The 19,615-nt window shown below is 34.9% G+C and overlaps 4 protein-coding genes across 5 annotated transcripts; 2 read left to right on the forward strand and 2 right to left on the reverse strand.

Moving 5' to 3' along the window:
* Positions 1-473: 473 nt before the first annotated feature.
* Positions 474-11,870, forward strand: Chc (clathrin heavy chain). Of its 2 annotated transcripts, none has more exons than XM_076894289.1 (14): positions 474-857; positions 1,907-2,114; positions 2,268-4,115; positions 4,196-4,515; positions 4,605-4,870; positions 4,974-5,208; positions 5,319-5,701; positions 5,882-6,179; positions 6,297-6,737; positions 6,831-7,393; positions 7,483-7,705; positions 7,799-7,874; positions 7,967-8,092; positions 11,774-11,870. In XM_076894289.1, the coding sequence occupies exons 1-14, from the start codon at positions 816-818 to the stop codon at positions 11,776-11,778; spliced, it is 5,034 nt and encodes a 1,677-aa protein (XP_076750404.1). In that variant the 5' UTR covers positions 474-815; the 3' UTR covers positions 11,779-11,870. The 2 variants fall into 2 exon arrangements, with proteins under 2 accessions (XP_076750404.1, XP_076750403.1); XM_076894288.1 differs by lacking the exon at positions 11,774-11,870 and adding an exon at positions 8,164-8,949.
* Pop4 (ribonuclease P/MRP subunit POP4) lies at positions 10,573-11,666 on the reverse strand. Its single transcript, XM_076894302.1, has 4 exons — positions 11,651-11,666; positions 11,437-11,594; positions 10,935-11,325; positions 10,573-10,865 (listed from the first exon to the last, which is right to left on the reverse strand). The coding sequence occupies exons 1-4, from the start codon at positions 11,664-11,666 to the stop codon at positions 10,729-10,731; spliced, it is 702 nt and encodes a 233-aa protein (XP_076750417.1). The 3' UTR covers positions 10,573-10,728.
* A 2,164-nt stretch (positions 11,871-14,034) lies between the features above and the next one.
* LOC143422823 (uncharacterized) lies at positions 14,035-18,092 on the reverse strand. Its single transcript, XM_076893758.1, has 2 exons — positions 17,966-18,092; positions 14,035-17,124 (listed from the first exon to the last, which is right to left on the reverse strand). Exon 2 carries the CDS (start codon positions 17,097-17,099, stop codon positions 15,399-15,401), a length of 1,701 nt encoding a protein of 566 aa, XP_076749873.1. The 5' UTR covers positions 17,100-17,124; positions 17,966-18,092; the 3' UTR covers positions 14,035-15,398.
* On the forward strand, positions 17,738-19,400 carry LOC143422671 (uncharacterized). Its single transcript, XM_076893473.1, has 4 exons — positions 17,738-17,782; positions 17,996-18,214; positions 18,889-19,023; positions 19,296-19,400. The coding sequence occupies exons 1-4, from the start codon at positions 17,738-17,740 to the stop codon at positions 19,398-19,400; spliced, it is 504 nt and encodes a 167-aa protein (XP_076749588.1).
* The last annotated feature ends 215 nt before the right edge of the window (positions 19,401-19,615 follow it).

Here is a 19,615-nt window from a genome sequence, read left to right on the forward strand (position 1 = left end):
AACGAAAACAAATCTATAGATCGAAAATGGTTTTGTGAATGAACGTCGCGATAACCTTGATTCGCTTGTATAGCGTACACATTATAAGGTAAAAAGTAAAATTCATTTCGAATAACGAGATTGATATTGTACCCGCGACCTTATTCTATTATCCTCTTAATATAGTTGATATAAAACTGGGAACGAATTGAAACGTGATCGAAGACGAATCGTCTCGATTCAGAAAAGAGAAAACGTTGACGAAGATCGTATAATGAGAAATACATCTATACGACGTACACCATTGTGCGCCGTTGCAGCTTCATTCATGGGAAAGAGTGGGGCGTGGGAATTGATGAAAGGAAGGGGTGATGTTCAAGTTTACAACAAAATCGAATAATACGTGTGCATTGTTGCGGTGGCGAAGATTTAAGTAAAACCCGTATCCCGAGCCCGATACCGAGAAATTGGAATCGTCGCAGCGTCCCGTTACGCGCATCGTAAATTGTCACCGTTTGGATGCGTTTACAAACGTTTGGCAATATCAGAATATAGAATCGATCGGAACACTTTTGTATGTATGTACTTGAGGAATTATTTTTAGACAGAGGGGCGGTCGTTGGCGGCCATGATGGGTGTCAGCGGCAAGTAGTGACGGCATTCACTTTGCGTCAGTTGGTTTTGTGCGCTGATGGTTAGTCTGAGGTTTTCTGGTCGAGAAGCGCACACCATCAGCGAAAACAGTTGTACATAGGAACGACAGACGGCCGCGATCTAATTTCGGTTAAGTAACGCCGGCTGAAAAACCTCGGAAAGTATCGGAAAACATCAGAAAAATGACGCAGTTACTACCCATAAGGTTTCAAGAACATCTCCAGGTAAGTGACCCGCTTACGTGCCCGGTTCTCCTATTATTCCGACACGTCGTCGTCGTCGTGGTCGTCGATCATCTTCATTTTCGCCCTACTCTCATATTCTCATGTTTGTTCTACGTATCTGACGTCTGCTTGCTAAATCTCTTTACTGCCACTCTATTACTCTGACAACGGGACGGAAGTTCCGTTAAAATCATACCGAATTGACGTTACTTTGACAGGTATAATGTATAATCGCTGGTTCTCTCGTCCGTGTAAATTTCGACGAGTAATCGCTGTAACGCTCCTAACGGAACGCGTAGAGGTTAACTAATCATAGTATTATTTTATGTGGCAATGTTGGCGAGAAAAATAAATTGATTTTTTTTATCGACGAGGGCCACGTCTACTCGGCATATACGCCCCTTATTTCCTTCCTTACGTACCATCAGTTTTCTAATTAAAATATTCGTTATTCTTTAAATCCTTTCTGTTGACAATGTTAAATTAACTTCGACCTATCCGCCTGTATCTTTTTTTCTCATAATAATGATTCCCGTTTTTCCATTAAATCTATATTCGTTATTCCAATTATTTATCGTTCTATATGCATTTTTTCTTCTATATTCTGGACAAAACCGATTCGAGATTGATCTAGCTCTCGTTACTTTTATTTCTTTTGTCCCATTTTACTGGACCTTATCTAATTCAATCTTTCTATTATATTTAAGATATTTCGAGACTCTCCATTAAAATAATTAGATTATTTTTAAATATTATACATATATAAACGTAATGATTTTAGTAACAATTTAAAAATAAAGAATATTTAATTTAAAAATATTGAAATGAAAAATTTCATTCCTTTTATTTAAAAATATCTTAAGAATTACAACTTTCCGTCTGACATTGATTAAGGCTAAATAGTTTTAAATCGATATGTTAGATATAAATAAAGATATAAGTAGAAACAAGTTTGGTTAGGTTAAGCCATGTATGACAGAAAGTGTCATGGTATAATAGTAGTATGTATATCGAGGAACGAGCTTGACAGTTTTGTATAATTCTTATAGCTTACAGCCGTTGGGATTAATGCTAACAATGTTAGCTTCAATACGCTCACTATGGAGTCTGATAAATTTATTTGCGTTCGAGAGAAAGTTGGCGATACCGCACAGGTAGTTATCATCGACATGAACGATTCTGCGAATCCGATCAGAAGACCTATTTCTGCAGATTCTGCGATCATGAATCCTGCTAGTAAAGTAATTGCTTTAAAAGGTAACGATTAATATTCTAATTATGATTTAAATAAGAAATAATGTACAGTCGATAAATAATAGGGTAAAGCAGAAATTTTTTTGATGAAAAAGAGAAAGGCAGCGACATTGTTCCTGTTAATTTGTTAACAATCGAATTCATTTTTGTTCTCAGCAATGAAAACTCTACAGATTTTCAATATAGAGATGAAGTCAAAGATGAAAGCCCACACAATGACAGAGGATGTAGTTTTCTGGAAATGGATATCTTTAAACACTTTAGCGTTAGTAACAGAAACTGCAGTTTATCATTGGTCTATGGAAGGAGAGTCTACTCCGAATAGAATGTTCGATCGACATTCTTCGTTGAATGGCTGTCAGATAATTAACTACAGAACCGATCCGAAGCAAACGTGGCTCTTACTGATCGGCATCTCTGCTCAACACAATAGAGTGGTTGGTGCTATGCAACTTTATTCGGTTGAAAGAAAATGTTCTCAACCGATCGAAGGACACGCTGCTTCTTTTGCCCAATTTAAAATGGAAGGGAATGCGGAGCCAAGTAATTTGTTCTGTTTCGCTGTTAGAACAGTCCAAGGTGCAAAACTCCACATTATCGAAGTAGGTCAACCTCCTGCTGGCAATCATCCTTTTCCAAAGAAGGCAGTAGATGTTTTTTTCCCACCGGAAGCTGGAAATGACTTTCCTGTTGCAATGCAAGTCAGCTCAAAGTATGATGTTATATATTTAATAACAAAATATGGCTATATACATATGTACGATATTGAATCTGCTACATGTATATTTATGAACCGGATATCTGGAGAAACTATTTTTGTCACTGCACCGCACGAAGCGTCTGGTGGTATAATAGGAGTAAATCGAAAAGGTCAAGTATTATCTGTGTCTGTTGACGAAGAAAACATAATCCCATACATAAATGGAGTATTACAAAATCCTGAGCTTGCATTGCGAATGGCTGTAAGAAATAATTTATCGGGAGCAGAGGACTTGTTCGTCAGAAAGTTCAACTTACTGTTCCAAAATGGTCAATACGCAGAAGCAGCCAAAGTTGCGGCAAACGCCCCAAAAGGAATACTTCGAACTCCGGCAACTATTCAACGGTTCCAACAGGTACCGACTACGCAAGGACAAACATCGCCTTTATTGCAATATTTTGGAATACTTCTAGATCAAGGGCAACTAAATAAATATGAATCATTAGAATTGTGTCGTCCAGTGCTTGTGCAAGGTCGTAAGCAACTTCTCGAGAAATGGTTAAAAGAAGATAAACTAGAATGTAGCGAAGAGTTGGGTGACTTGGTGAAGCAAGCTGATCCAACTTTAGCTCTTAGCGTCTATTTGAGAGCCAATGTCCCTAACAAAGTTATACAATGTTTTGCAGAAACTGGTCAGTTCCAGAAAATTGTATTATACGCTAAGAAAGTCTCTTATACCCCTGATTATATATTTTTATTAAGAAATGTCATGAGAATTAATCCAGATCAGGGTGTGGCATTTGCCCAAATGTTAGTCCAAGATGACGAACCTTTAGCTGATATTAATCAAATTGTCGATATATTTATGGAACAAAATATGGTTCAGCAATGTACAGCATTTTTATTAGACGCTTTGAAGAATAATCGGCCAAGTGAAGGAGCTTTGCAAACGCGACTTTTAGAAATGAACTTGATGTCTGCGCCGCAAGTTGCTGATGCGATTTTAGGGAACCAAATGTTCACTCATTATGATAGAGCCCATATCGCACAGTTATGCGAAAAGGCTGGCTTATTACAGCGTGCTCTGGAACATTATACTGATTTGTACGACATTAAGAGAGCTGTGGTGCATACACATTTACTTTCTCCTGATTGGCTTGTTGGATTTTTTGGAACATTATCCGTTGAGGATTCTCTAGAATGTTTGAAGGCAATGTTAACAGCTAATATAAGACAGAATTTACAAATTTGCATTCAGATTGCGACAAAATATCACGAACAGTTGACAACTAAAGCGTTAATAGGTATTTATAGCCTTTACGTTACAAAAATTCCTATTTTATTTCTATTATTTACTCGATACTATAACATTCTATCTTTTCAGATCTATTCGAAAGTTTTAAATCATACGAGGGACTGTTTTATTTTCTGGGATCTATTGTTAACTTCAGCCAAGATCAAGAAGTACATTTCAAATATATTCAAGCAGCTTGCAAGACTGGACAGATTAAAGAAGTTGAACGAATTTGTAGAGAAAGTAATTGTTATAATCCGGAACGTGTCAAAAATTTCCTTAAAGAAGCTAAGTTATCCGATCAGTTACCTTTGATTATCGTTTGTGATCGATTCGATTTCGTACACGATCTTGTACTCTACCTTTATCGGAATAATTTACAAAAATACATAGAAATTTACGTCCAAAAAGTAAGATTTATTATATATATATATGCGTTGAAAATTATATAATTGTCAACTAGAGGTTTTTAATTATTGTATCTGTGATTCAATTTTAGGTAAATCCGTCGCGTTTACCGGTTGTAGTGGGTGGTTTATTAGACGTAGACTGTTCAGAAGACATAATAAAAAATTTAATCCTTGTGGTGCGCGGTCAGTTCTCTACTGATGAACTTGTAGAAGAAGTCGAGAAAAGGAATCGTTTGAAACTCCTACTCCCATGGCTGGAATCTCGCGTCCACGAAGGTTGCGTTGAACCTGCAACGCATAATGCTCTGGCGAAGATATACATCGACAGTAACAATAATCCAGAAAGATTCCTTAAGTAAGTCAATGAATGAATTTAATTAATATATAGAAATAATTCGATTAATACCCTTCTCCGATACAGTATTCAAATCTTTCACTAATTCGTTTCAATTCCATAGGGAGAATCAATTCTACGACAGTAGAGTAGTAGGGAAATATTGTGAGAAACGTGATCCACACTTGGCATGCATCGCGTATGAACGTGGTCAATGTGACCGGGAATTGATAAGCGTATGTAACGAAAATAGTCTTTTCAAAAGTGAAGCTAGATATTTAGTGAGACGCAGAGATCCAGATCTTTGGGCTGAAGTTCTTCTCGAGAGCAACCCTTACAAGAGGCCGTTGATCGATCAGGTTCGTTCGTGTTAAACAAACGATGATACTAAAATTAACAATTGATCGCCCTTTTGAAGGTAGTTTTGTACAAAATTTTTATCAAATTATCAAGAGAGACTTGTTTGTAGGTTGTGCAAACAGCTTTGTCGGAAACTCAAGATCCCGAGGACATATCGGTTACTGTCAAAGCGTTTATGACCGCTGATTTGCCCAACGAACTAATCGAGCTTCTTGAGAAAATTGTACTTGACAGCAGCGTATTTAGCGACCATCGTAATTTACAAAATCTTTTGATTCTAACGGCGATAAAAGCAGATCGTACACGTGTCATGGAATATATCAATCGGCTGGATAATTACGATGCTCCAGATATTGCTAACATCGCTATTAACAATGAGCTATACGAAGAAGCTTTCGCCATCTTTAAGAAATTCGATGTCAATACGTCAGCTATTCAAGTTTTAATCGAACAAGTTAATAATTTAGACAGAGCTTACGAATTTGCTGAAAGGTGAGCGCTATAATTAATTGGACTTTTAACGTCACTTTTAAGCGATTTGACGTCAGTACTGTATGCGAGATTCAATGTGAAATAATTCATTACTAAACTGAACAACATAATTATTTGATGAATAGACGTTTAGTTGGTCGTGATTGATCTTTTAAATGTTAACGATATCTGTTCTTACAGGTGTAACGAACCACCAGTATGGTCTCAATTAGCCAGAGCTCAGTTACAACAAGGTTTAGTCAAAGAAGCTATAGACAGTTTTATTAAAGCGGATGATCCATCAGCGTACGTAGATGTAGTAGAAACTGCTCATCGAACGTCTCATTGGGAGGATTTGGTTCGTTATTTGCAAATGGCCCGCAAGAAAGCACGCGAATCTTTCATTGAAAGCGAGCTAATTTATGCATATGCAAGAACCAACAGACTTGCTGATCTCGAAGAATTTATATCCGGACCTAATCACGCAGACATACAGAAGGTTTTTATTTGCTATTGCTTGCCTATGTTTATTATATTATAGACGTGGTATTTAACGTTTTACATCTATATATGATATAAACATTATATTTTATAATGTTTCTCCTTCCTTTCTTAGATCGGCGATAGATGTTTCGACGACAAAATGTACGACGCCGCAAAACTTTTGTACAACAATGTATCGAACTTTGCACGATTAGCCATCACGCTCGTTCATTTAAAAGAATTTCAAGGTGCCGTTGACAGTGCTCGCAAAGCGAATTCAACTCGTACTTGGAAAGAAGTTTGTTTCGCTTGCGTGGATAGCGGAGAATTTAGATTAGCGCAGATGTGCGGATTGCACATAGTCGTGCATGCCGATGAATTGGAGGATTTAATTAATTATTACCAAGATAGAGGACATTTTGAAGAACTCATAAACTTGTTGGAAGCTGCTTTGGGTCTCGAGAGGGCGCATATGGGAATGTTTACCGAATTAGCTATACTTTACAGCAAATATAAGCCTCTACGAATGAGAGAACATCTTGAACTTTTCTGGTCTCGCGTTAATATACCAAAGGTATACTGTTTATTCATTAAAATGTATTGTCACGCATGGATAAAAATAGGAAAGCTAGCACTATAACGTTATGTTTGTCCGTAAAATCTGCAGGTACTTCGCGCAGCAGAGCAAGCACACTTGTGGGCAGAGCTTGTATTTTTATACGATAAATACGAAGAGTACGACAATGCAGTTCTCGCGATGATGCAACACCCTACCGAAGCATGGCGAGAAGGTCACTTCAAAGATGTGATCACTAAAGTGGCAAACGTTGAACTCTATTACAAAGCCATACAGTTTTACGTTGAATATAAACCCCTACTTCTGAATGATATATTACTTGTACTTGCTCCTCGCATGGATCACACAAGAGCAGTCGCATATTTCAAAAGGACGGGCCACTTACAACTTGTAAAACCGTATTTGAGGTCAGTTCAAGCATTAAACAATAAGGCAATTAACGAAGCATTGAATGGTCTACTTATCGACGAGGAAGATTATCAAGGACTCAGAACATCAATTGACGCATTTGATAATTTTGATAATATCGCGCTAGCGCAACAATTAGAAAAGCATGAATTAATTGAATTTAGAAGAATCGCCGCGTATTTGTACAAAGGAAACAACAGATGGAAACAGTCAGTGGAACTGTGTAAAAAAGACCGGCTGTTCAGGTAAATTACGTCAAAATTATCTGTTTGAAACTTGTTTGTCTGTACAATTTTTCATATTCTTTACTTTAATTATTATATTAATGGAACAGAGATGCAATGGAATACGCAGCGGAATCTCGTAATCCTGAAGTTGCCCAAGAGTTATTAGAATGGTTCTTAGAAAGGGGGTCGAAAGATTGTTTCGCAGCATGCCTATTTCATTGTTACGATTTGCTTCATCCAGACGTAATTATAGAACTTGCGTGGAGACATCATATCACACATTTCGCTATGCCGTACCTTATACAAGTTGCACGAGAATATATTGCAAAGGTAATAACCACTTATCGTTTGACGCGCACTATAAAAATATTCGTGAATTCCACTGGTAATTTCAGATTTTGATTTTCCCTTAATTTTCGACAGGTTGATAAATTGGAAGAAGCTGAAAGTCGACGTATGGAAGAAACTGACCACCAAGAACACAAACCTATGATTATGCGTAAGTAGTTTACTCTTCTTGTTTTCATATTTTCCTCTGGTTGTTTAGTTTCGTTCATTTTATAATTTACTGTACGAATTTTACCTTTATAGCGGAGCCTCAGCTAATGTTAACAGCAGGGCCAGGTATGATGGCACCTGGTTACGCGCCGCAAGGTGTCTACGGTGCACCCCCACAAGGCGTTTATGCACCAGCTGCTGCCGCGTACCAGGCTTATGGTATGTGAAACACAATTTGCGACACATTTAATAACAGAGATCAACAGAATCTACTTTTCTATAATATCTAGGTAGAACAAGATTATTTCGATAGCTCACAATTATTATTAAATCCTGAAACAATGTCATTAAAAAAAGAAAAAAAGTGTTGCCGCAAAATAATTGTAACATAAATAAAGATAATGAATTCAAAGCGAACTAAACAAAATAATTAAACGCGAATTTCTATTGTTTATGAGTAACATATATAAAATGAAATTAATTTACTTGTTAATATAATCAAAGAGTACGTATCGATTATTGTTTACAAACGAGATGAAAGAAACCATAAATGAAACGGCAAAGTAAATACTCTTAAATATTTTACAAACGTATAACATATAACGAATTGAATAAATTTGCAATAGTGATCACTTTAATAATAATCGATGTTGCGTTGGGACATCTTACAAATTAAATCTTGATCGTTTTGCGTTACATCGTAAAGTAACTACGGCATAGTTTCACCGATGTATTGTGTACGTGCGTGCCTTTGTTTGAATATTGAACAAAATTTTAATTTAAGATTAACGTAAAATGAACGATCTTAAGGATAAATAAATACTTGTTGTAAGTTTCACATTAATAAATATGTCACGAAATTATAAAGTGCTTCCTTTTTGGTAGAAAAAACAGAAGAAAATTAAGTAAAGAAAAACAATAAGTATTCCAAGTTTAACATTCGTTCACACCTGTTCATGGGAGATGGAAAGCGGTGGAAATATAATTTGTAATAGTAAAAAAGGAATCCATTTATCTAGATTAAATAAAAGCATTGTTAACGCAGTCAAATGTATGATCTTCAAGATACATAATAAGACAATGATAGAAAAGAACAGTCATATATCGATACATCAGTATGACAATAAAGCTAAATCAAGTTGAGAAGTCTGTAATGTATCTAGAAATTTAAATATAGTAAGATATACGCCTGTTTATAAAATTTAGTGTCTGCGTGTGCTGTTGTTGTGGCATAAGTAAATAAAAGAAGTTTAGCATTCGACAAGCCAGCCAGAACGTGAAACATAGCATAGTATAGCATACGCCTTGCTAATGGAAAAGAGTACGATATATAAAGAAGATAGTTCTCTGGCATGCTCTCACTGGACGGAGAACGTATTCAATTCGTCGAGGAAATGAACTTTTTAACGATCTTGTCGTACTGATGTACGGATATATGTACTGAAATTTGTTTATGCTGGCTTACAATATTATACGATCTTATACTTTTCCTTTTTGTGTGAATGTTAAAGTACAGTAACACCTGTAAGAAAAGATTCAAAGGTGTTGTAAAACCTAAAGTAATTAATAATTTTGTTTATTTTATTAAAAAGTTTAATCTTTATATAATTATAATTCTTTCTTTCTTTTTTTTTTACTCACTGTATTTGATTTATATGATAAATGTATAGAATCCTTTTTGGATGTATTGTTCATTATATTATTGTATTAGTATATAATGAAATTATAATACAAGTATTATACGATACAAGTGGTCAAATTTCAACGTATACGTAGAAAATGACAGAATCATGTTTGTTGACGTTTCTGCTCGTTAAATGATTTACATTGTATAAAAATGCTCTGCCGATGAATCAGGATCAGTGTACAAGGTATGTTAGAAAAAATACAAGCAAACAGCAGCTTTTTCTGGCATATCTTACATTCAATGTTCCTAAAAGGGCTACATTATTGCATGAGACATTTCGAGTGACATTTTCTTCTGTCATGTATCTCAAATCGAACAAGAGGTATGCACTTATAAATTGTCCTCATTATTAATACAAGTATAAAACGGAAGTCGGGACTCGATGGACACTGTAATAGCACAATATCGCTGCGATTGAACATCATTCGGATATATGAATAATGCTCTTTGCATCAACGGTATTGTTTATTACAATTGATTTCCGTTTGATACTTAATAGTCGCAGTAATTTTAGCTGCACTTTACTGAATAAAAAGTGTTAAAATTAGATGATACGAAGAAGAATCTGTAACATTCCTAATAATCAATCACTTCACTTTCATTGAAATTATGTAATGTATGAAATTGTAGATTGAAAATTGTATCTAATACCGTTCTACAAGCAAATAGTAATGTAATTGTATCATCGTTTGGATATTGTGGATTAAAATAAAATGCTAGCAAATTTAGAAATAAACGTACAGAAATTGATTATTAATTACACAAATATACATATACATGATCAAAATTACATCTCTCTAATGTTGAAAGTCAGTATAAAGTGTGAAATATTTGTTGCTATTAAATTTATTTCAATAAATTATCCGTACGATGTGAACGTGTATCTTACATTGATTTTATATTCCTGTACTGTATCATTTCGCTAGTCTTTCTATTTCTAAACAGCAACATCTTATCAGTGTATTTGTAAAATTGCATTATAATATACAAAGTTGTATCGATAAATAAAGCAATGAAGGTTTGAAAGTTTCATATGTACAATTTATACTAAATTATAAAAAAGTAGATAGATAAGAAAATCTATGAAATTAAAACTGTACGTTGAATAACATTATAATATCAGTAGTCATTTTATATAAACTGTAACAGAGTGTTTACACAGACTTTGCTATAGTTCGTACACGCGTCCCCATTTAAACTTCTTTATAGTGCGTTCAGTGGGTCTTACCGAAAGATCTTTTCCAAAGAATTCAAACGTAATTTCTTTTAAGTAAATATTCATGATAACCGCATCCTTAGGTATCGCTGAAAGTAAACAAATTATTTTGATCCATTGAATGATGAATGAAATTAAAAAAATATATAATTGCATACTTCGTATAATATTGTCTTTTCCACAGATTTTAAAAGTATTTTTAGTATCTTGAATAACTATGCCTCTCAGTCCAATCAAACTGGAACACTTTGATCCGATAACAGAAATTTCGGCGCCATGAAAATCAGCTTTGACCAACTGTTGATTCATGTTTTCCCAATTTGGATCAGTTGGATCCGTTGGGATATTAGTAATGTATTTGGTACCAAATACTTGTTGCATATAATTTAACCACAACTGATTTAAAGGCAATAAATCTGTATATTTCATATTACTGTTGTAGTTAATCTTACGCAATCCAAGTTGCATTCGTTTTCTACTGGATAACAATTTTCCTGGACATCTTTCTTTCTTGTTCCATTTACTTTTGTGTTTAATAAACAGCAACGACTATGCATAACGACACGTACGATTGAAATAGATAAAGACTTGTTTTACGTTAACATCAAGCGAATATAAAATGAAGAAACACAAACATATTGAAATTTACTTATGCTATACCTTTCTCAATTCATCCGCTATCAAATGCGAATCGGTAGAGGGCAACGCGCTCTGCAGAAAGTTTATGATATACTGTTCGCTATTTTCGCAAGTACTGATCTGTTTTGTTATGCTTTTGGGTAATGTCAAACATATGCTCTCTGTAATATTTAGTATTAATTACTCATGGTAAATTAATTCCAACGTTTTAGCCAATTATTTTGTAAATACGTACGATTCGTTTCTGACATTGTAACCAACGATAGAACCGTCTAACAGAAATAAAATAAACGTGTCACATTCGTAATCCTCACTTTAGAAATGGAACAAAAAGTGATCTGAAAAATATCTTTTGTAGGTTAACCATAGAGTGACATCGCTTCTTCGTTTGTTGTGTCAGTGCCACGTGGGACGGCAGAGCCAAGAGACACCACTTCTGATGTAAACAATAAATTCCTTTGCTCCAAATTAAAGTAATTACTTTCTTGACGTTAATTTTCTAACGCGTTCATCACGCAGCCAACAGTTACGATTAGTTCTGTTCGCTGACATTTTAAAAGCATTACATTAGGAAGATTTTCAACGCCTGTTATAAATTCGTAAACTCGATTAGATTATACCTTTTCGATGGTTCTATGATATATATTATTTATAAATAATATAAATATATAATGTCATACGGCGCAAGGGACATCATAGTGCTCTTATTGCGACAAAGTTGTGCTGCGGGGATGTATATTTCAATTGCTTTATTGTAATTCATTCTATATTTCCCGCTGTAGGAGTAAGAGAGAGAAAGATATACAAGAAAGCTATAGGAAAGAGAGAGATAGAGGAACTGACCGTACTCTCTAGAACCCGTGGCGCCATCTCTGTGAAAAGTGCTCAAACTGGTCGCACAGCGTTATCGACAGCGAAGTGAACTACCGAAGCACTAGCGCCATCTCTCGGCGAAGAACTGAAACTAGTCGGGCACTAGTTTCACTACTTTTCGCAGAGATGGCGCCAGTAGTTCTTGTAATATATACCGTTATCTGGCACGAGTTTGTTGTCATTTTTTAAATACAGCGTTAGGTAGGTAGTAAATTAGTTTTACGAACTGTAAGAAGCGTTCTCAGTTGACTGCTCGCGATTAACTTTTAATAAATTAGTGTTGCGAATTATAAAGAAGCAGCCCTAGCAGTTTTCACGATATTTTCCATTGTAAGTTTTTTGTAAATTACTTTGGTCTCGCATTTCTGTTGTCAGATGCACGCATCATGTTACGTACGCTGTGAAGTAGACTTTGAAGTCAATTTTTAGCCAGATAATTTCATTTTTTCACCAGAGTGCTTCACAAAACTCATTTTAGTGTCCATTTGCATAGCAACTGAAGATCAAACGCTTTGCAAATGTACATAAAGAGGAGGTTGTATTCAATAATACCTCATGTAAAAGGAGGGTGGATTGAAAGCGGTTAGGGTGAGTCTCCATTCGCAGCACCCTCCACGTGATGAGACCCGGGAATTGTTAATAGCGTCATATGGTAGTATGATATAATTAAAAATTATGTAGCAAATAATTCGAGCAATTGATTTTATACTTGTGGGAAGTATCTGGTATAGGCAGAAAGATGTTTTTGCTAATTGTTGTTAACAATAATCACGTTACAATGAACTTTAAAAGGAGTGAAATCAAATTTTATAAATATTTCCTGGTAATAAATAATTCTTTAATAATTTAACTCGTGTCACACTATACATATAAAACATATTGTAGGATTTGCTGAATGGCAGTTTCCAATAACAAATATACTCCTCCAACACGATTTTTGTAATCGGATAAGTCGAAATTAACTAACCCTTCGCAATTCCGTTATATAATAATGTAAATATCGTATAACATTATTAGCTGTCACCTGATCGTTATCTTAAAAGTTCACACTAGAAAAACAACGAATTTATAATTCACGATTAGTCGGAAAGATAAGCCTATCTTAAGTATTTCTGTTTTGAAATGACCTAAGAAGGGCAGATACATCAATGGTTTAAAAGGTCATCTCTAATATAGAGACAATGAACAAAAAATCCTATATTGATTTATACAGGGTGCCTCCATATCAAAACGTGAATAGTTACTGAAAAAATGCAGTACTGCGATTATTAAGAAAAGTTTAAAACGATGTGATTTCTTCAAAAACATTTTATCTAAAGAGGCTCGGGAACTTGGAAACACCCTGTATGATGTTTCCTATTTGAAAAATCATGCTTGTTTCGAAAAAAACATCGATTTTTTGTTTAAAAAAATATATCGATCATGATTTTGCCTAATAATCGACATCTGAATCATATCCCTTAATACTTATTCGTACATATACAAAGATTTCTTTCTCTCTTACACACATACATGCAACATACATTTAGAAAAACTTGCTAACAATCAAGAATTAAATTAATTTAGTGTTTGATTTTTCTGCAGAGTGTGTGTGTGCGCGCGCGCGCGCACGTGTGGTTTTAACTCTTAATTTCGAATAACACTATTTTGTGAATCATTTTGTTCTACCTGAAACTGAAGTATGATTATTAATTTCATATCAGGTAATTAGACAAATAATCATTACATTAAAAATTGCAGTATTTTCGTTATTTCTAATTGCGACTTTTTTTTATTTGCAGTACTAAGCTTTAATAATAAAAAGAAAAAATCATGTTCATTACAAAAAGCTACTACAATATTTCAGACCTTTTACAACATACAACTAATTTGCAAATTAGTAGTACATATTAATTTTCGAAACTGATTCACAATTCCAGTATCATAAGTTACACTGTGAAAGAAGAGTCGGAATTAACGTTCTAAATTCTAATACTGTTTTACGATTTCTTCATTGAAGTCGATTTAATATCATTCTTACTATTCCTAATCAGTTTTAAGTTTTAAGCACACACAATGATTCGCACAGCTTTTCGATAACTTGAATAGTTTGTAAGTATTAAATGTTGCCAATCATTGCTCACGAAATATCAGAGCCGACCGAGTTTTCTGCGAAATTTAAGTGTTTTTAGTAATCAGTTCGTAAATTCCAAAAAATTCCTGATTTATTCTCAATGCATCGAAGGATCCGTTCTAAAGCCCAAACTGATTAGAGTCTCTAACTCTGCGGAAATCAAAAGACGTAACTTTTAGGAAGTCGGTCAATTTTGGTTTCTACGTCGTTAAAATAAGTGTTGTATGATAAAATCGCCCAATTTATATTTCACTTATCTAATCGTATCTCCCTTGATGAAAAACTTTTAAATCAAGGGAATTTCGGATCGATGAGAAGCTTGAAAGCAAATAATTTCATTAATTATTTAGGAACAGGTAAACGTAGAATTTGATTGGTCCATGCAGAGTATGTAAATGGTACCCTGCCATCCGAGAAAATTTCAAACGGAAAAGAAACTCGGTCGAATAATCAATCTTATAATATTATGCTTTACTGACTACGAACAAAATTACACACTTTCATCTAACGCTTACATTCTTTAATTAACGTAACAATTCAATGACACATATTGCTTTAAGAAAATACCACAAATTGTCACTCAATTAATTCTTTTAATTTACGAGAAAGTGTAGATTTCAATATCTCATTAGTTGAACTTCATATCTTGTGTTTCATCGCAAATTCTGATGCAAATTACTTTAAAATGTATAAAAATAAATGTATCCTTTTCTGGTTTATGGAATCGATACAATGGAACATTTTGATTTCATTTACACTGAAATAGGTATTTAAATTAAGGTATAATCTATTTGTATCTTTATAAGTATTTATTAATTAAAAGAAAATTTATTAGATACAATTCAAACGAATAAGTTCCTAGATATTCTTACTATGTACTCATTTGGAATTGATTCATTAATTTTTTTTAATACATATGAACTTTAAGATTTTACAAAGGCATTTGTAAAAGAGAATCCAGAAACCAGAAACCAGAAAGAACATTATGCATCAGTTTTCAAATAGTGTATGGATATTCTGCTAAATAATTCTGAATTAATGGTGGCAAGTGTTTAGTTGGTAATTTGCTTCTATTAACAACTAGTCTGGCCAAATGACTAAGGGACCTAACTTCTTTAACTAAAGGCTTTGTCAAGTAAATTTCACTATAAAGTTGTCCACTATAATCTACCCAGACCTCTTTTCGGTGTTCATCAACACTTTTTGAATATTCTACATAATATTCGAGCATTTTAATTGGACAGTCAAAAAGAGGAATAGCAAAAGCAAGCCTAGGTTCAGCATCTAATCGGAATTGTCCCAGAAAGTAGTGAATTCTAACAGAGGTAGGTCCTCTAGCAGTCTGCACAGACACAGCAAACATATATCTGCTATCGGAACTATCTCTCATCAGCCATCTGCCGACTGCTGCGTTCTTTAGTAAACTTTCACTTTGTTGCCAACTGAGACCCTCGTGATACCAACCGCAAGCTTGAAAAAGTCTTTTAACTTCGTTCAATCTAGTCGCATCCCTGTCTATCATGTAACTGTCAAAACTCCAAGGACATGGCATTAACCATGAAACTGGTGTTGTAGGAGCTCTATCTCTTCTCTCTTCAAAATTTTCCTCGTCATTTTGAGTATCATTCTTCTGCACTAAACCTCCACCATTAAAATTGTTTTTAGTTTTTGATGTTACACCTGATAACGAATTAGGTGAGTTTGTAGTGGTTGCAGTTATATTCACTGTGCATTGCTTCAAGCTTGCAGGAATCTGTACAGTTGCATTTACTTGAATCTGTACTCCAGGATTAGAATCCGATATTATTGAACTACGATTCTCTGTAACTGGGAGATTATTCGATTTGACACGATAAAGATTTTGAACATTGTTACAACAGCAATTGAAATTTTTATTTTGTTCTGATTCTCGTTCAGTTTCCATTGAATTTTTAACGTGCTGAAACTGCATCACAGGCGCATTGGTCACTTGGAAACTCGAAAATAGTGGATTTTCACAATTTCCCATTCCATCTTCTATTTTTTGTGGTAGAATGTTCCTCCGAGTTCCTGGTAATTCCTGACATCCACTTGGTGGTATTAAGAACATTTTCTTGTCACTAATCAGACTTTCTTGTTGATCCTTCTGTTCGGTAGTTATAATCGGGGTTTCTTGACTTTCGGTTGATAATGTATTTTGGACAAAACACCCACCGCCTGACAATTGTGGACGGATTTCCATATGTGGAATTTGCTTCATAACGTCAGAATCTCTGCTTTGAATTAAGCAGCCACCAGATTGTATACTTGGTGTCGTTATTATCACACTTCCACCAGTTAAATCACAACTTGTTGTAATTTGACAACCAGAGCCCTGATTTTTTTCTCCTCCTTCATTGAGTAGTGGAAATCCAAAGATCTGTGTATCCTTTTTGCATTTTTGAGGGAAACTATCCTTTTGTTTGTCAATTTTTCGCTTCTCTGCATCAAATGCCATCGAAGGATAGTTGAATGAATTGATGACAGGTTGGCTATGAATGATAGTTGGTGCATTTATAAAGCAACCACCACCGCTGGTATAACCTTTAGGAACTAATAAGCCACCATAATAACAGGTTGTTGGATGAATTAAGGTATTATCTTCGTCCATGTTTTGAGACTTGCAACAACCCGGTGCTGGGAATCTGTGGCGACAGTTTGGGCACATCACCGTCAACATTTTTCACAGGAATATCTTACTTTCAGTGGCAATGCATCTGTAAGCAGAAAGTTATCTGTTATAAAACTAGTACACATAAAATTACATAATACATGTTATTAATACATAGTCTTGCCACTTCTATCATAATAATATTTGGATATATATTATTAATATACATTGTATGTTACCAAATGCATAATATTAAGTATATCAAAAATATAATTCACTAATATTGAAATTAATTCCTTATTAATCAAATTAATCTTAAAATCATTTTCATGTAATTAATGTGAGGTGGGCAAAAGCTGGATGTTTGTTTAACACGAATTTCAGATTTTTAAAATTATACTGTAAGTTTAATACTTCGTACTTCAGGCATCGTTCCGCACGTGATTATTTATAAATGACTCGTATAATTTACGTAATTGACCGCATTGCGTAAGTCATTTTCCATGAAAATCTGTTCGAACTAAAAATACTAACGCGCCACTGCAATTTTGTTTTTCTCGTGAATTTACTGCACGCAGTAAACTTTGGTGACTTTTATATAAAACGACACCCTATTATTATTTAAATTCACCTGCCGCGATAACGTGTCTTTCGAACAACGGAGATACGTTCCCTTCGATATTTTTGTATCGTGTAACAGAAATAAGATGTTTCGCGTCGAACCCGTCTTCTTGGAAGCTCGATCAACAAACGTAAAAGCAAATGCAACGAATAATTGTGCGTTACGTAGTGAACAAAGGAAATGAATTTGAATTGATAAATTAAAGCATAGGTTAGTGGACGCGAAACCAAAAAGAAGAAGGATCCAAAAATATCAACGTAAAAAATGAGACTGTTTCTAAGCGATCGAGTCGAGTCATTCAAGTTGACATAAGAGTCCGTTAACCTTGTCAGTGCCTCGGTAGGGTTATTTAAATAATCGAGCAAACGTCGAGGCGCGACTTGCACGTAGGACTTTACGATTCACAGTTTCGAGACCAGGTGTCGCATTCTCTCGTGGTCTCGACAAAAGTAGAGACGCATCTTTCGACATCGCCCGAACACACCGCAGCTGCGTTCTTTTCCCATTGTGCTTTAACAGGCCACGTGGCAGATGGACGTCCGATCCGAGTGTTAGTAAAGCGGTACGGAGCCGCTTTTCCACGAACGTGTCGCAATACTAGAAGGCCAAGCCCCCATTTAGAAGTTGTTCTTGGCCTCTCCAACTTCCCACCATCTCTCAACCCCACTTCTCCTATCCGCGCCGACCAACTGACAATCCCGTTTCCCTTCTCCACCGACTTCGACACTACTGGTTTCCCTGAATCAATCGAATTCAGAGCTTTTCCCAAATATTTGTCAGCTCCGTATCAGAGACAAACCTCCTATACGCGTGCGCGCGCACAACTTAAAATAAATCTTTAGCGGTAATAAAGAAGGTACCGCGTATCAGCGTTGAAGGGAGTAAACATTGAATTTGATATGTACAGTTCAAATAATATTATCGCGATAATGGAAATTTGTAGCTTCCAGTGGACGCTTCATTCTGAATATGTTCAGCAACTCTTTTATAAATAGCATATTATATCTTGCTCTCAAATTCACCGGTGATAATAATTTGACTGTAACATCTTGTCTGTTGTAATTATTCTTTTAAAGATACGAGTATACACATATTGTAAGCACTAAGCGAAGGGAATCAATGCCCCTTCCTCTTATAACGTAATACTTCACCGAATGAAACATTTTTCATCGAAATTGTCGCGTCATGGTTAACAAAGCTGCAGTTACGATAAATATTCATTGTCCTAAATAAAAGGAACGATTGTCGGTAACGATTTCGAGAAACGATTTCACATCGCGTCATCGACAAATTGGTATTAGCCGGAACCCCATAATCGTTTCTACCAAAACAGATTTCTACATTTTTGCAACTCCGCAATTCTTGTTACGGGTACATAAAATGCTCGCTACGCAAATATTCTATCGAAACCTCTGATGGCAATTGCCGAGATAAAGAAGAATTGTACAGAGTGGAAATTATGTTAGAAAGTTACAAGTGAAACTATTTGCGAAATTTTTTTTGTTTCTTATCTCAATTAAACCATTAAATTTATGGTACACGAAACACTCCACGGTTGTAAATTATAAAGCGTGAAATAACCAATTTATACCAAATATGAATCTGTTTTATTTGATGACGCACGTTAACTTTTATGTTATCAGGTCTTCCTTGAAATAATAGTCGTCAATGAACGACACGTATATGATATCGAAGTAAATATGATATTGAAACATGCGATATCTTATAGAAGTTTTTGTAATCGGTGAAAAAAATAAATACTTATTCGATTTTCCAACAATTTTCAAACATTTGTAAGCTTACATACATTTTCCGAAAGGTAAGCAAATTGAAAATTAAAATAGTAAGTTATTGGTAACTTAAAATTAACGCGCTAAACTTTCTTCGTTATCCGAGGCATGTGATTCGCATGCTCTTTTTGGATTCGAAAATAACATAATATTAAAAAAGCCTGATATCTTTG

This window comes from Xylocopa sonorina, chromosome 4 (genome assembly GCF_050948175.1).
Source record: "Xylocopa sonorina isolate GNS202 chromosome 4, iyXylSono1_principal, whole genome shotgun sequence".
Lineage (NCBI taxonomy): Eukaryota > Metazoa > Arthropoda > Insecta > Hymenoptera > Apidae > Xylocopa > Xylocopa sonorina.

Bases quoted from the DNA above. Each gene is read 5' to 3' on its own strand.
- Chc (XM_076894288.1), top strand. From the start codon at position 816: ATGACGCAGTTACTACCCATAAGGTTTCAAGAACATCTCCAG. The intron at 5,702-5,881 runs GTGAGCGCTATA...CTGTTCTTACAG, and splicing joins GCTTACGAATTTGCTGAAAG to GTGTAACGAACCACCAGTAT. The intron at 8,093-8,163 runs GTATGTGAAACA...TATAATATCTAG, and splicing joins TGCCGCGTACCAGGCTTATG to GTAGAACAAGATTATTTCGA.
- Pop4 (XM_076894302.1), bottom strand. The intron at 11,326-11,436 runs GTATAGCATAAG...CGTTATGCATAG, and splicing joins TAGCGGATGAATTGAGAAAG to TCGTTGCTGTTTATTAAACA. The intron at 10,866-10,934 runs GTATGCAATTAT...GTTTACTTTCAG, and splicing joins AAAAGACAATATTATACGAA to CGATACCTAAGGATGCGGTT.
- LOC143422823 (XM_076893758.1), bottom strand. From the start codon at position 17,099: ATGTTGACGGTGATGTGCCCAAACTGTCGCCACAGATTCCCAGCACCG.
- LOC143422671 (XM_076893473.1), top strand. From the start codon at position 17,738: ATGTTTCGCGTCGAACCCGTCTTCTTGGAAGCTCGATCAACAAAC. The intron at 17,783-17,995 runs GTAAAAGCAAAT...GTGCCTCGGTAG, and splicing joins TGGAAGCTCGATCAACAAAC to GGTTATTTAAATAATCGAGC. The intron at 19,024-19,295 runs GTACATAAAATG...TTATGTTATCAG, and splicing joins CTCCGCAATTCTTGTTACGG to GTCTTCCTTGAAATAATAGT.